General features: G+C 37.2%; 1 protein-coding gene across 1 annotated transcript in view; it reads left to right on the top strand.

Moving 5' to 3' along the window:
• Positions 1–14,060, top strand: part of KIF26B (kinesin family member 26B) — a 219,811-nt gene that overhangs the window by 31,919 nt on the left and 173,832 nt on the right. The window contains exon 3 of the mRNA XM_087718931.1: positions 3,823–3,989. Coding sequence (XP_087575057.1) covers positions 3,823–3,989 — 167 coding nt within the window. The remainder of the gene's footprint in view (positions 1–3,822; positions 3,990–14,060) is intronic.

The following is a 14,060-nucleotide window of genomic DNA, read 5'->3' as shown; positions in this document are numbered from 1 at the left end:
CCTCTGGAATGACCACTCTAATTGGAATTTGTATATAGCAGCATCTTTGTATTGAAATGTGTAAGAATCACACAAAAACTTTCTTATAGCTATAAAAATATGAAATATCAGACTTATATCTGATATAAATTATGATAAACATGACTGACAAAACTCATGGAGAATGATTTGGGCATTAATACAAAAGAGTCTTCTTCCTAGAATCAGGGCCTTGGAAGACCTTTAATTCTCTTTGTACCCAGGTCAGTAGTCAAACATCTACATGGTCAAATGGGAGTGTTTCACTGGATCAGAGTTCTGTGATTGTGTAAGAAGTAGATTCTACAGAATTTCCCAATTTGTCATATCTTAGGAGCCGATAGTTTCACACTGTAGGACCTCACTGAGGTCAACTCATGAGCAAAGAAATATGTCTTGATGGATGGACACAAGGAAAAAAAAGACGGTTGAAATCATGTCTTGTGATATTGCAGTTTGCTGTAGTGCTGTGTTGGCTCATTTGCAGCTTCACTTATCTCTCCTTTGTTCAGTTAGAAGATATATCTTCTTGAACTTTATGTATAATGATTTGTTATTTAATAGTGACTTCTGCCCAGCCTGAATTGGCTTAGGAAAGTGCTATCCCCAGTCATTTCTAGGAATCACCTTTTCTTCCTTAGAGCAGTGGTCCCCAACCTTTTTATCGCCGCGGACCAGTCAGCCTTTGATAATTTTACCGTGGCCCGCTGAGCGCACGCAGGGGTGGGGGGCGTTGTTCACGACGACACATTGATTGTTTATATATCAGATTGTTTTGATTAAACCAAAACTATTTTAAATAAAGATATGAAATTAATCAAGTATTGCATTTATTTTTCAAAATGAATGTACAATTTTTTTATTATTTAAGTTTTGTACCCTATCTTTTCTAACTAACGTTAACTTTAAAAAGATGTTACATCAGACTACAATACAAGTAATTAAATGAAGACTAAAATAAGTGTTTTGGCATATTGAGCTTTTTATATTTCTTTCTTATATTGCTTCCTTAGTTGAGAACTTGCTCCTCAGCTTACTTACGCATTAACTGTTTGTTGCTTTTATGGTTTATTCATTCACTGCTCCATCTTCAGTTTTTTTCACAGGGGGCAGGGCTTCCTTCCTCCCTCCCTCCCTTCCTTCCTTCCTTCCCTCCCTCCATTCCTTTGGCCACCAATTTTGATCCAATTCTCTCTCTCTCACACACACACACACACACACACACACACACACACACACGTTCTTTGGGGGGGTTGAATTACTCCGCCTCACTGCGCAAAGTCGGCTCAGCATGCGTTTGGCCCCCACTTATGCCGAATCAAATCCGCGGCCGGCGGGACCAGGGGGTTGCATTTCAAAGCCACCAGTCCTCTTGCTTCTTCTCCTTCACCGGCAAAGCTCCCGCTGGCGGCTCCGCCCATGGCAGCAGCGGTGGTGCCTCCCCCTCCGCTCGGACCACCTCAGCTGGGCTCTGGGTTATCCCTGCCTCCACCTCCGCCGCTTTCCTACTAGCTCCCGCGGCCTCAAAAGCACGGCAGAGGAGGAAGGGGGAGGGATAATGCGGGAGCCAGCTCAGGTGCTCCGTTTGGAGGGAGAGGCACTGCCACTGCCATGGGCAGGGCACCAGCGGGAGCTTTGCCAGTGAAGGAGAAGAAGCAAGAGGACTGGCGGCTCATCAAAACAAGTCTGGGGAGGTCCTTTGCAGGCGGCCAGTTCTAGACGCCTGTAAAGGACTTCCCCACGTTTGCTTTACAGAAAACTCTGCGCGGCAGATAGAATCTGCTGCGCGGGCTTTTTTTGTGACGTGCGCGGCCGCGCAGGCGCGCACCTTAGAGGGAACAGTGATCATGGCCCCCAGTCGCTGTGCGGCCCGGTGCCAGGTACTCCACGGCCCGGCACCGGTCCGCGGACCGGGGGTTGGGGACCACTGCCTTAGAGAATGTGATTATTTTTCCATCTACATAGTTTATTATAACAGACTAGCATGAAAATTAGATTGCATAATTTATATTATGTCAAGCTGAATATCATCCAATCCCCAATCATTTTGTTTTTTTATTTTACGACCTGTGTGTGTGTGAGAGAGAGGGGGGGGAGGGAAGGGAGTGAGGGAGAAGATTTTACCACACTATAGTGGGCTGCTGGATGTGTCTGCTGATTGACTTTCAGAATCAATTGTATAACTTAATGCAAATATTATTCATGTAAAATGCAACACAATTGGATTTCACAATGAATGAAGAATATATGAAGCAATCAGAAGGTGGTATTAAATAGCAGTGGTGTTAGTGCGTGCTGTTTACTTAGAAATAAAATCAGTTAAAGTCCAAGTGAGGATTTCCCCATTAAATGTTTAGGATCAAATTACTAAGTAAATGTCAAAGAAGTAGCTGAACAAGTTAAAATGGGGAATGCCAGTTAGGAGTATTCTGCACCTACCAAAATAATGGTGTGATAAAAAGAACAATCTACCCACAAATAGATAACAAGTTTTTATCTGCTCTGTATATTATTTTGCTAGGTTGTGATCTTCTGTCAGTATTAAAGCTTGCAGAGAGTCAATTTTTTTCTTAAGGAGCCTAGAGGAATAATCTAAGAAGTGAAGTTTGATCTTAGACTGGAGAATATGGGTGTATTAAAATACCTAATTAAATTACCAGGAATAAAATGCTTCCATGAAAATTGTACTTTTTGATGTGCAGGACATCATTCATATAACCTTGAATTTCAGTAGAACAGGTTACTTATGATGTCAAGATAAATATGTAGACCAGCTTGCTTCATATGAGGAAAAATGTGGAGGCAAGAGAAATGCAAATGTAATAGATGGTAACAAGGTCATTTAATATCTTCTTTTCTCAGGAAATGTAGAAAGATGTTAAAAACCTTTTATTAATACTGCATTGCACCCTCAATATCTGTATTTTTAAGTTTGAAATTTTATAGCTGTAACTATGAATGTTGTTTACTTTTAATTATAATTTGCAATGATGTTTTAGTGCATTTTAGAAATTATGATTTTAGTTTCAATGGTGTTTTAGATTGACCTTATTGTTAGTCTTTGCAGTCTGGTTTGACCAGGAGTGAATGGGAGAAAAGAGAGGAAGAAAGAAAGAAGGTTTTGTGTTATGAACAGCACAGAAGCAGAATAAAAATTCCTACTTTGACTGTACTCTTTGATCTGTATATTTGCTACTTTATTTAATATTACAATATTATAGTTGGAGCATAGTATGACAAACAGATCACATAATTTTGAAGCTCAGAATAGTTATTTGCTTGGTATTCTTTGTAGTCACCAAGCTTGCAGTTTCAACCTGTGTTGAGTGAAGTTATGCGGCAGCATTCATAAGTATGTGTAGAAGTTACTTTTAATAAATAGGCTTTGACTAATACCTTCAAAGTCCACAAATTGTTCCAGAGGCGCAAAGATATTATTTAGATTTTCTCCTTCAATCCAAAGGAATACCAATGCCATAATGAAAACGTTACAGGGTCAGAATGTTATTTTAGCTCATAGCTTCCAACAAAAATGAAGTAAAGTTCTAGCAAGACTGTGCTTGAAGTTCATGTGCTAGAATTTATGAATCCCAAGTTTCACAATGGGATTATAAAAGATGTAAATGAATTTAAAGATCATGATATAATGTTGAAGGAAATGTATGTTTTCTTTTTAGCCAAATACACACATATCCTGCATAGTATAGTGGTGAATATAATACCTTCTAAGAGTCCATTGGAGTGGAAATACCAATAAATTGAAATAAAGCAAAATAAAAGAAATAAACTTTGTTTTGTTTTTAGATTTCCCAGTTGATCAGCGAGTCTGGCCGCGATGGACTGACTGAAGCTGTGCTGAACCATTACAATGCAGATAAACCTTCCTTGTATAGCTTCCCCAGTTCCCAGACTACCTGTGTTCCTAGTGATACCTCCACAGGTACCTCAGTGGCAGCTTCCTTTTTTGCCAGGTAAGACTAAAACTTCTGCTTTGGATTATTTTAAATTCTTAAATACCTTTATAAAGAAAGCATGCTTGAAGATTTGATGAAAGGGTATGGTAACACAGTATGGTTTTATTTACATAGAATTATTTGTTGGGTAGGGAATAACATGAGATACAACTTTTGTCCTAATTTAGTTGGGAAGAAATGCTTTTAAATGCACAAGAGTTTGAAAACAACATTCTCTGGAACCCAGTCCTTTATTCAAGAGAGAGTGGCTGCTGAATTGAGGCTCCTGTCATTTGTTGACTGCCACCCTATATATATTCATGTCACTCTAGTAATTTTTACAAGTGATCCTTTGTCACTAGTCGATGGCCTTAATGCTATTTACAGTGTAACATGTTTCCAAGGTGAAGGCAATTTAACTACTCCAAACTAAGGGTTTTTGTTGAAAATAACCACCTGTATACTGAGTTAGTCTTTTCTTTGGAAAAATCATTATGGAAATAATAGTAATTCTTGTTCCTGATTTGACATGTTAGAAAATCCTATAGATATGTCTAGACTGAATCAAACAACCCCATCATTTTCTTTCACACTCTTTACCAGAATCATAGAGGCTTTCTGACAATAACATAATCAAAACAATGCCCACAATTTAAAATACTATTGATTTTTACTGAACAGATCGGCACAAAAAACTAAAATCTTGAGTCAATACTACATGTATTCCTCAGGAAGTTGGTGATCTTTTGAGGGATATCTGCAAGTCTCCAATTAATGATTTTAGGTAAATCAATCTAACGTTTTTATTACAACATTTACTGTATAGTGTGTCAGGATTGCAAATAGCATCCAAAATTAAATCAGACTCCAAGGCAATGTATTGCTCAAAGTTCCAATTTATTAAGCGAGCCATGTTGGTTTTCTCCACCCAGTTGGAAGTTTAAGATCTTGCCCCCACAGCCACAAGTCTATCACGTGGTCCAATCTCCCACTGCCACGCAGGCAGTTTCCACCCATCCAGTTCCGGCCAGAAGCAGAGACAAAGGATGACCTTGACTTTCTAGAAAGAATTTTGTTATGGCTACATATCATCCGACTCCGTATAATTCCCCCCTCCCATTTTCCCACAATAGAAAATGCATAGTAGAATAATAGAAAGTGTGGCAGGCCTCAGATCCAAAAGAAAAGATGGCTGCAGGCCTGACACAGTGGCTCAGTCTGATTATCTTGTATGTTTAAGCATTATACTGAAAGTAATGGATGCTGCAGTAAAAGACCAAAGTATAAGATCCAGTCTTGTGTTGATTTATCAGAATCTATCATTTCCTTTATCCAAGAGAAAAAAATAGAAATTTCTTCTTTCACTTCGGGGCTAGATTACTTTCTACTGTACATGAATAGTCATAGGCTACTTACATATGTTCAACTGTTTTATAAATACACACACACACACACACACACACACACAGAGAGAGAGAGAGAGAGAGAGAGAGAGAGAGAGAGAGAGAGAGAGAGAGAGAGAGAGATGTGGATGTTCATGTGATTATATCTTTAGTGTTTTCATTGTTGAACTATGTGGAAATGTATAATGGATTTACCTGCCTTCTGGTTCATATTTACATTTAAATATGTTGGAGTTGGAGGTTAGATCTGGTAAAATAATTGCTAAAACAAAAGTTTGAATTGGCCCTCAGTATCTCTATCTTTTACTCTGGAAAGTTGTAGATTAGAACAAGAGAAATTGGGCAGCAAGGGCTTCACAGCAATTGTTATCCTTTGTCAGGTTAGACAGATAAAATTGATGTTTAGACTGCAGAATTTTTGTTCCAAGTTTCTAGAAATATTTAAGTAACAAGAAATTGTATCTGTAGATGAGAAAAGAAATTACATCGAAGAAATGAATAATTATTGCTACCTATTCATTACAAATATAAGTGGTATACTTTGACTTTCAGGTTTCAAAATAAAAATTCAGAATGAAAGCAGGACATTAACGTTATTCTTAGAGTAGAAAATACCAGATTCAAGAGACTGATGAATCTAGTGTAAAATAGTTGCTCTTACCAGTCTTATAAAAAAATTAGAAGAAAACCTGTAAAATCTTAATGATAATCATTTGCTTTGCCAACTTTCTTCCAGTTATAACAAACTGACTAACACAGTTGCTAAAGCACAGCTGTAACATTTTTTAACACTCCAGCCACACAATTACCATCTCTTCTGAGTACTGTTGACAAGGCTGGTAAAAGAAATAGTGTTTTGTTAAGAAGGCAATTCATTCAGCCAACTTTCTCCATGCAATTAGTGGGCACAAACCAATGGCTACTTGAAAATGTAAAGAAACCTCTGTGTAACTTCAAGAAAAGTTAACATATGTCTAGCTTTCAGCTTGGCTCAAGGTTATATGTTTATCTATGGTTTTATTTTACAACAAGATCACAGTATTTTGGGGAAGAATTATAAAACGGCTGTGTTGTTTAAATACATAGCTGATTTATACACATTCCTCAATTTAGCGTAAATCTTTTTGTATATTGACATGAAATTATTATTTTATAAAGGAGCGTGTGTGCTTCTAAATTGAGCTATTTTTTACCCATAGGCACTGCATTCATGAAAAATAAAAACTCATTTATGATATGATACAAGAAATTGATCTTGTGGACTGTTAATCTTCAAAATCAGAGTAAATGAATTGGCCAATTAGAAATACAAAAGTGAAAAAAGGCAAAAAATATTTGTAGTTTCTACTGTGTTTGTGCATGTATGAGTGTGAACAGATTTGCACTTTTGTCATGGAAGATTTTCATAATAGCTCTATTTGTATGATAGTCTTGGATATATTATATAAAAAGGAGCATTACTGACGTATTTCAACCAAATATGCAGGATATAACTATGGAGGAAGTACATTACAGGTAGTCCTTGATTTACAAAAGTTTGTTTAGCGACCATTTAAAATGGCACTTATGGCCATTTTTCATACCATTGCAGCATCCCTAAGGCCACATGATCAAAATTCAGACACATGGCATTTTTATGACAGTTGCACTGTCCTGTGGTCATGTGATTCCTTTTTGTAATGTTCTGACAAGCAAAGTCAAAAGGGAAGCCACAAAGGGGACAACCATTTTGCTAACTTACTCACTGCAATGATTCACTTTTTTCAACAATTGTGGCAAGAAAGGTTGTAAAATGGGACAAAAAAAAATCACTTAAATATTTCACTTAGCCACAAAAATTTAGACTCAGTTATGGTCATAAGTCGAGGATATGTTGACAGATTTGCTTTCCAGCCATGGACACAAACATCTGAATAAAAGAATCTGGTGCCTTCCAGAGGCATTCAACTATAATTCCAATAATTATCAACTAGCATAGTACAGGGAAAAGAAAGAAATTGCATCTATTCAATTCAATTCAATTCAATTCAATTTATTAAATTTATATGCCGCCCTTTCCCCCCGAAGGGGACTCAGGGCGGCTCACAACTCGAACCGGGGAGGCGAATACAGACAAAAGATTTAAAAGCAACAACATAACAATATATAATTTAAAAACTCACAACAGTCATACCATTCGAGACGGGGGCAACAGCTCTTTAGCCCCAGGCCTGTCGGAACAACCAGGTTTTGAGGGCTTTGCGGAAGGCCTGGAGGGTGGTGAGGGTTCGAATCTCCACGGGGAGTTCGTTCCAGAGGGTCGGAGCAGCCACAGAGAAGGCTCTCCTCCGGGTAGTCGCCAGTCAACACTGGCCGGCAGAGGAGGCCTAATCTGTGGGATCTAATCGGTCTAGTAGAGGTAATTGGCAGCAGGCGGTCTCTCAAGTACCCAGGTCCAATACCATGAAGGGCTTTATAAGTAACGACTAGCGCCTTGAAGCGTATCCGGAGACCAATAGGCAGCCAGTACAGCTCGCGGAGGATAGGTGTTACGTGGGTGAACCGAGGTACACCCACAATCGCTCGCGCGGCTGCATTCTGGACAAGCTGAAGTCTCCGAATACTCTTCAAGGGCTGCCTCATGTAGAGCCAGAAAACGTATTGTGTAGTTGTGCTTGCTGATTCTCATTTAACTTTTGCCATAGAGCTGTTTTCCAGATAAAATAAAGTAATCCTTATCATGCCAGGTGCTTTTAAGGTGGGATGTTCATAGAATAAATAAACAATATGATAGAAGCAGTTAGACATTAATTTTGCAGCAGAATGCCCAAAGGCACCCTTATGAAAAGCACCAGCAATAAATGATGCAAAATTGCTATGTGTATATATACTGTATATATATTCAGTTTTTAAAAAAAGAAATTCAGCAATAAATAAAACATGTACATTTAAATTAGCACTTAAGTTCCAAAGTATTGCTAACTCCTAAGAAATAAGAAAAGCTTATATGCCTACACATCTATTTTGTAGGTCTTCACACCTATGTGTAGGTTTGACACGCTCAGTCAACATAAAGGATGGGAATCTGGGTGCAAAGGCCTTCAAAAAGATTTGCTTTGATCATCTGTGTGAAGACCCCTCACTGATAGGAAATATCCACCTGAGTCAATAGAATTAAACAGTTCCCTGATTCTAAAACCGTGAAATGACTTGGGTAGATTGGATAGTTATCTCCCCCTCCCCCAAATAAAAATTGAATTCTAGAATTAGAGAATTGTTAATGCCTAAAGTTCATATTGAAGCATGTTATTCCATAGTTCAGTACTCTTGTTCTGAACTTAAATAAACTAAAAAATACTTATTTTTCTTCATGTTATTACATTTTGCAGTATCTTCATTTTCAGGTTTGCAAGAAGGGTGTCCTGGTCCAGAAAAGAGCACAGATAAATCAAGGCAAAGGACCTCCTAGCTACATCTGGTACCTGCTCTAGGGGGACCCCCAAAGTTTACACCTATTCCATTTGGAGAAGTGCGGTACATCCAGAAATAAAGTTAATAGGTCCCTCATACTGGAAGAACCAATCACTCCATTTTGGCCTTGACAGTATTGCTTGCCCAAACCAGGGTTGGGAAAATCTAGTATCATCAGCATACTGATGGTTTTGGGCTGTATACTTGCTAGCAAAGGATTGCACTCAGTGCTTTCATGCAGATATTAACTGAGAGGAATGAGAGTGTTGAGCTCCAAGACCCATCATATCCTAGAACCAACCTCAGAGAAAAGAAACACCATGTAATACCATGCTTCCCACTCCTAATCCCATGATCACAAATTTATTTATCTAATTCACAAACACAAATTCAGGGCAGCTTACAACATTAAAAAATATGAAAATATAAAACCCATGAAACTCTACTCCCCCCCCCCCCCAATCATGAAAACTGCAGAGACACCCAGAAGAACTAGGAAATTCTGGCTACTCCCTTCTAGACTGCTAAAAGGCATTCTCAAACATAGCCAATGCTGTCTCCATGCTATGTCCTGGTTTAAAACCCAACTAGAAATGATTCAGAGGATTTGTTTCATCCAGGGCTCTCTAAAGTTACAAGCCAATTGTGTTTCCAAGAAAGGGAAGGTTGGGTCTATCAGTGGCTTTATAGGAAGAAGTAAACATTGACCAATGCAGAGAATCATATCTCTGAGAGAGAACTATCTTCTTGGTAATACACATTATGTCAATCACCTCATTGAGGATAAGAGGTCAAAATTTGCTTTCCTTGAAGTATTTTTCTTTATTTGCATTGTGGTCAATACACAAGGCACTCTTTTGTTCTGAAATGAACAATATGTAGTCTTTCAGATGCTGTTGTATTTTCTCTGATCATTCACTATTGGCATGCTCACTGCAGCTGATGGAAACTAGAGTCAACAATATTTGGAGGGGCATGTGTTTTCCAACCTTTTAGTTTATACTTTGTTTACTTTCTGTTGGATTATTCCAATTATGATCCTGTCTTTATATCTTTATTGGACAATTTTTTTTTGCTGTGCTTATCTTAGTTTCTGGTCTGTTAATTTAATAGTTTAATTATATCCCCTGAATTGGATGCTTTGGCTCTTTTATTTGCAAATGAAGATTTGCATCTGTGTATCTCCCACATTCTTTAGTAACCCAACTCTTTTCTATATGTCCCTGTGTACAAATAGCACAGCACAGCACAGCACAGCATTTTATTTTTTTGAAGATAGTCTTAAGTGGAATAAAAAAATGGTAGAAGCAAAAAACTCAATTTCACTTGTCCTTTGTCCTAATTATAATTGTGAATGGCATGAGATTACCATTTATTTTCTAAAATGGGATCAAAATGGAAATCAGGGTCATGGCCTAATTTTATAAAAAGAACAGCAGAAGGGTTTTAGGTAATCTGCAAATATTTTAACAATGAAGATATTTGCAGATTTTTTTTAAAAAACCCCACTAATTTACCTAGCACGTTTTTGTTTATATATTATTATATGTGGAAATAGAAAACGATGTTATTCTGCCATGAAGCTATGTACCCTCAACAGTTCGGGGAATTTTTTTTGAAGGTCCCTCTAGATGAGAATTTATGAGTTCACAATATTATATGAAGGAGGAAGAAAATGAGCAAACAGGATAATGTTTGCATTTGAATTGAAGATTGAACTCCATGTCATTCTTTTCTGTTTATTTCTAACCTTATTTTAGACTGCTTCCAAATGTAGAGGAACATTTTGTATTTTTGGACAAGAGTAATCCTTTCTGATCTTTTAAAAATAAAACCGACCTATCCCACTGTTCCCTGTCAACAAAAGCACAATATTTAATACTTCAATTCCAAGGAACAAATAATGTTCTAAATGAAAGCAGATCTTTTCCTTTCTCCTTGTGCCAGCTCTTTGTTTAAGCAGTGAGCAGGCGGCTTACATTCATCCCAGATGTTCATGAAAAAAAAATCCTTAATATACAACAGAATTTTACTTTATTTTTATACACTTGGTTGTAACATGTGTAAAAATATCAAGATCTTAAAAGTGCCATACTGATATGCTGTCCAAGGAAGCATTTAGTACCGGTAATGTGAGTAAAATTATAATGCTTTACTTTCTTGAAACTTTTTTCAAGGACTAAGATTCTTTGGATTTTTGAATAATAGTAAACAAAAGCCAGAAGGTAAGAAGGAAAGATTAGAAGAATAAAGGGGAAGAGCACACGGCATCTGTCCTAGATGGATAGAGCCCCCATTATTACTTGCCATGCAAATATCTGGATAAGAACCAATCAGCTTAACTCAGAAATGTCTAAAGAATGGAATCTTTTTCTTGGCTAAGTCTATGGTTTTGATATATAGTAAGATAAGAACAAATGCCTGATATCAGAGAGATAATTTGCATCAGGGATAGGCAGGTTTATTTTGGGGAAATAGAGCAAAAAGAAGGACCTTTCCTTCCTGCCTATTATCTAGGTGCCACTGATATGACTTAATCTTTGTTTGACTCAGGGGTGGTTTTCAAAAATTTCAGCAATGGGTTCTTTGCCTGGTTGCTGGGTGGGCATAGCCGTGGTGGGCATGGTCTAGTTGACCTCCTGCACCACGGGAGGAGGGGCAATTTCGCCTTCTCCAGGATCCGGTGGCTTTCTTCAAACCTCTGGGAGGGTGAAAACTGCCTCCTCCGGGCTCTGGAGGCCTTTCAGAAGACTCGTTTTCTCCCCTCCCTGAGCTTCCACACGGGCCCTGCACTTACCTCACATCCAAAATGGGCCGCATGGAGACTCCTGCTAGGGGTGGGGTGGGATGGGCGGGGTCATCCAGGGGTGGGATTTGGAGTTTTTCCGAACTAGCCATAATGTTAGCTACGGATTCTCCAAAACCCGGGCGAACCTGTAGCAGCGCACCCCTGGTTTGACTACATGATCAAAGTGAAGGGAAAAACTATGTAGCAGCTTTGTACCTAGGATTACTATCCTTTCTGGTGTGGCAATGTGAATTGGATGGTTCAGTTCAATAATAATTTGCTCTTTCTACTTAGAAATCTTCCATTAATTACACTTCTAACATTTTTGCTTGCGCAAGCTTTTGGATCCAGTCTCTTCCTTCAAGCAGCTGAAGGTGGAGAGCTGGGAATACCTGAGAATTGCTTTCAGTCCAAAGGGATGTTACGAGGATAGATGAAGATCTGACTATGATTTATTTAGGTTTATAAGCAGTCTCACTTCAGAAGCTTTGGGCAGTATATGAAATCAAACACAAATGTAATGTAATAAAGACAGTAATAAAACCATAAGCAATAACAGACAATTATAAACTGACACACAAATAAGTGATTTCTTTCATGCAGCAATTAGACCATATGCTTTGCATAATTATTCCATTCCCTTTTTTCATTATGATTTAATACCATTCACCTTAATAGACAAAAATAATTTTTTGAGCCTTTCTGTACTTGGAAGGCTGCTGACCAATTTAATGCTTGTGGATGCCATGTTTGAAGCATAATCAAATCTCAGCCATTATGTACAACTGCAGTCATAGCTTAAAAATAAGAGGGTAATTTAATAGAGAGTATATGGAGATAGTGTAGAATTATTTTATAAAATGTAATTCTGGCATATTATTTAACCTTCAAGATTACTAAAAAGCTTCTTGAAAAACTTTTGTTTAGAAAAGAGAAAATTAAAATGTCAAGTGATTGAAAGAAATAGCAAAGCACTAACCTAATAACAGCAACTTCAGTTGTCTGATGATTAGGCAGCCTAACAAATTCAATTATTGAATCAATTTGGTTGGAAGTAAATCCTGATAAATTCAATGAAATTATAAATTCAGTGAAATTTCCTAGAATAATAATAGTGATAATAATGATAAAATAGTATAATGTAAAAAAAATGAATAGTTTTCTTTCAGTGTTGCGCAAATATTAAATCACATAGTCCGAATTAATTGTATAGATACTATGCTGCTTTATAACATTAAAAACAATAGAAAGGAAAAGACCTAGAAATCAGTGTAACAGGCAAAATCATCTAAAAAATCTGAGCAGATTACTCAAAATTCCTTTGTCTTGTCTCTGTTTACAGGCTAATTCAAATATTAACAACAACAAAAAAAGATTTGCTACTTCCTTTTTAGTAAATGTACTTAACGCTATGAGCATAACATTCCAGGCTTCAAGAAAAGGTGTACAAACCTGAATAAATTTAATCCATATTTGCTAAATATTCTACAAGTAAAATATAATATGTAGGTATTTATAATATTGTTCTCATTTACTCATTCAGTCCTTTCTGTTTGTCAGTAACTGCTTCTTTGAGTTCTTATAAGTTCATGTTTGTATCATCAGCCAGCCTCCTTGAGTTTGTATTCAGTTGCCTTCATTTGTTTACAACTACCATGTTCTTCCTTTTGATATTATATTGTATATCAAAACATGTAAGCATCATTATTAAAGTTTCTTGTGAGCAGTTGTATGTTATTTCAAACAATATGCTTTATATGTATCTGCTATGCATTCGGAATGGACTGTGATTTGTGTGTGTTTGTGTGTATGTGTGTGTGTGTGTGTGTGTGTGTTAGAGTCATTTTGTATAATTTGGCATTTTTGGATGCTGCTGCTGTTACTATATTATTATTATTTTCAAGAGCGGTGCATCAAAATTTCAATAATGTGTGACATTGTGTGTACAGGAAAATGACAATAAAGGTTAAGTTCTTGTAGTTCAAAGTTTTTTAAACAATGTTCTCTGACATAGTTCAAAGGCATACATTGTCCAGCCTTTATGATTATTCACATTCATAGATAAATGTTGCAACTGGGAAAAGTGATGACCTTGACAGTACACATCTTTGTTGTCAGGTGATGTTTCTGCACATTAATATTTTGTCCAGATCTACTATAGGCTGTGTCTCAACTATTTCATAGCTGTAGTCATCATCTCTGTGAATTTTTAACCCTAGGAAGTTAAAATTATCCCTCTAACTTTTCCACTTGTTTGCACTGCATTGGTACATCTGGTAATGTAATTTTTTAAAAAGAAAACTTGATGGCAGAGAAGCTTTTGCACTTTCACTTTTAACAAAAGATTCTTTAAATGTTCCTCAATTCTAGCCTTCATAGTGATATTTCAGGGTCCAATCTGGGTTCGTCATTGGGACCAGAGGTTTAGTCTTTCAAGCTTTTGGACTT

The sequence above is a fragment of the Thamnophis sirtalis genome, unplaced genomic scaffold (assembly GCF_051295495.1).
Source record: "Thamnophis sirtalis isolate CommonGarterSnake01/CBP01778 unplaced genomic scaffold, rThaSir2_p1.2 scaffold_6, whole genome shotgun sequence".
In the NCBI taxonomy this organism is placed as follows: Eukaryota; Metazoa; Chordata; class Lepidosauria; order Squamata; family Natricidae; genus Thamnophis; species Thamnophis sirtalis.
This window is presented reverse-complemented; position numbering and strand designations above follow the sequence as displayed.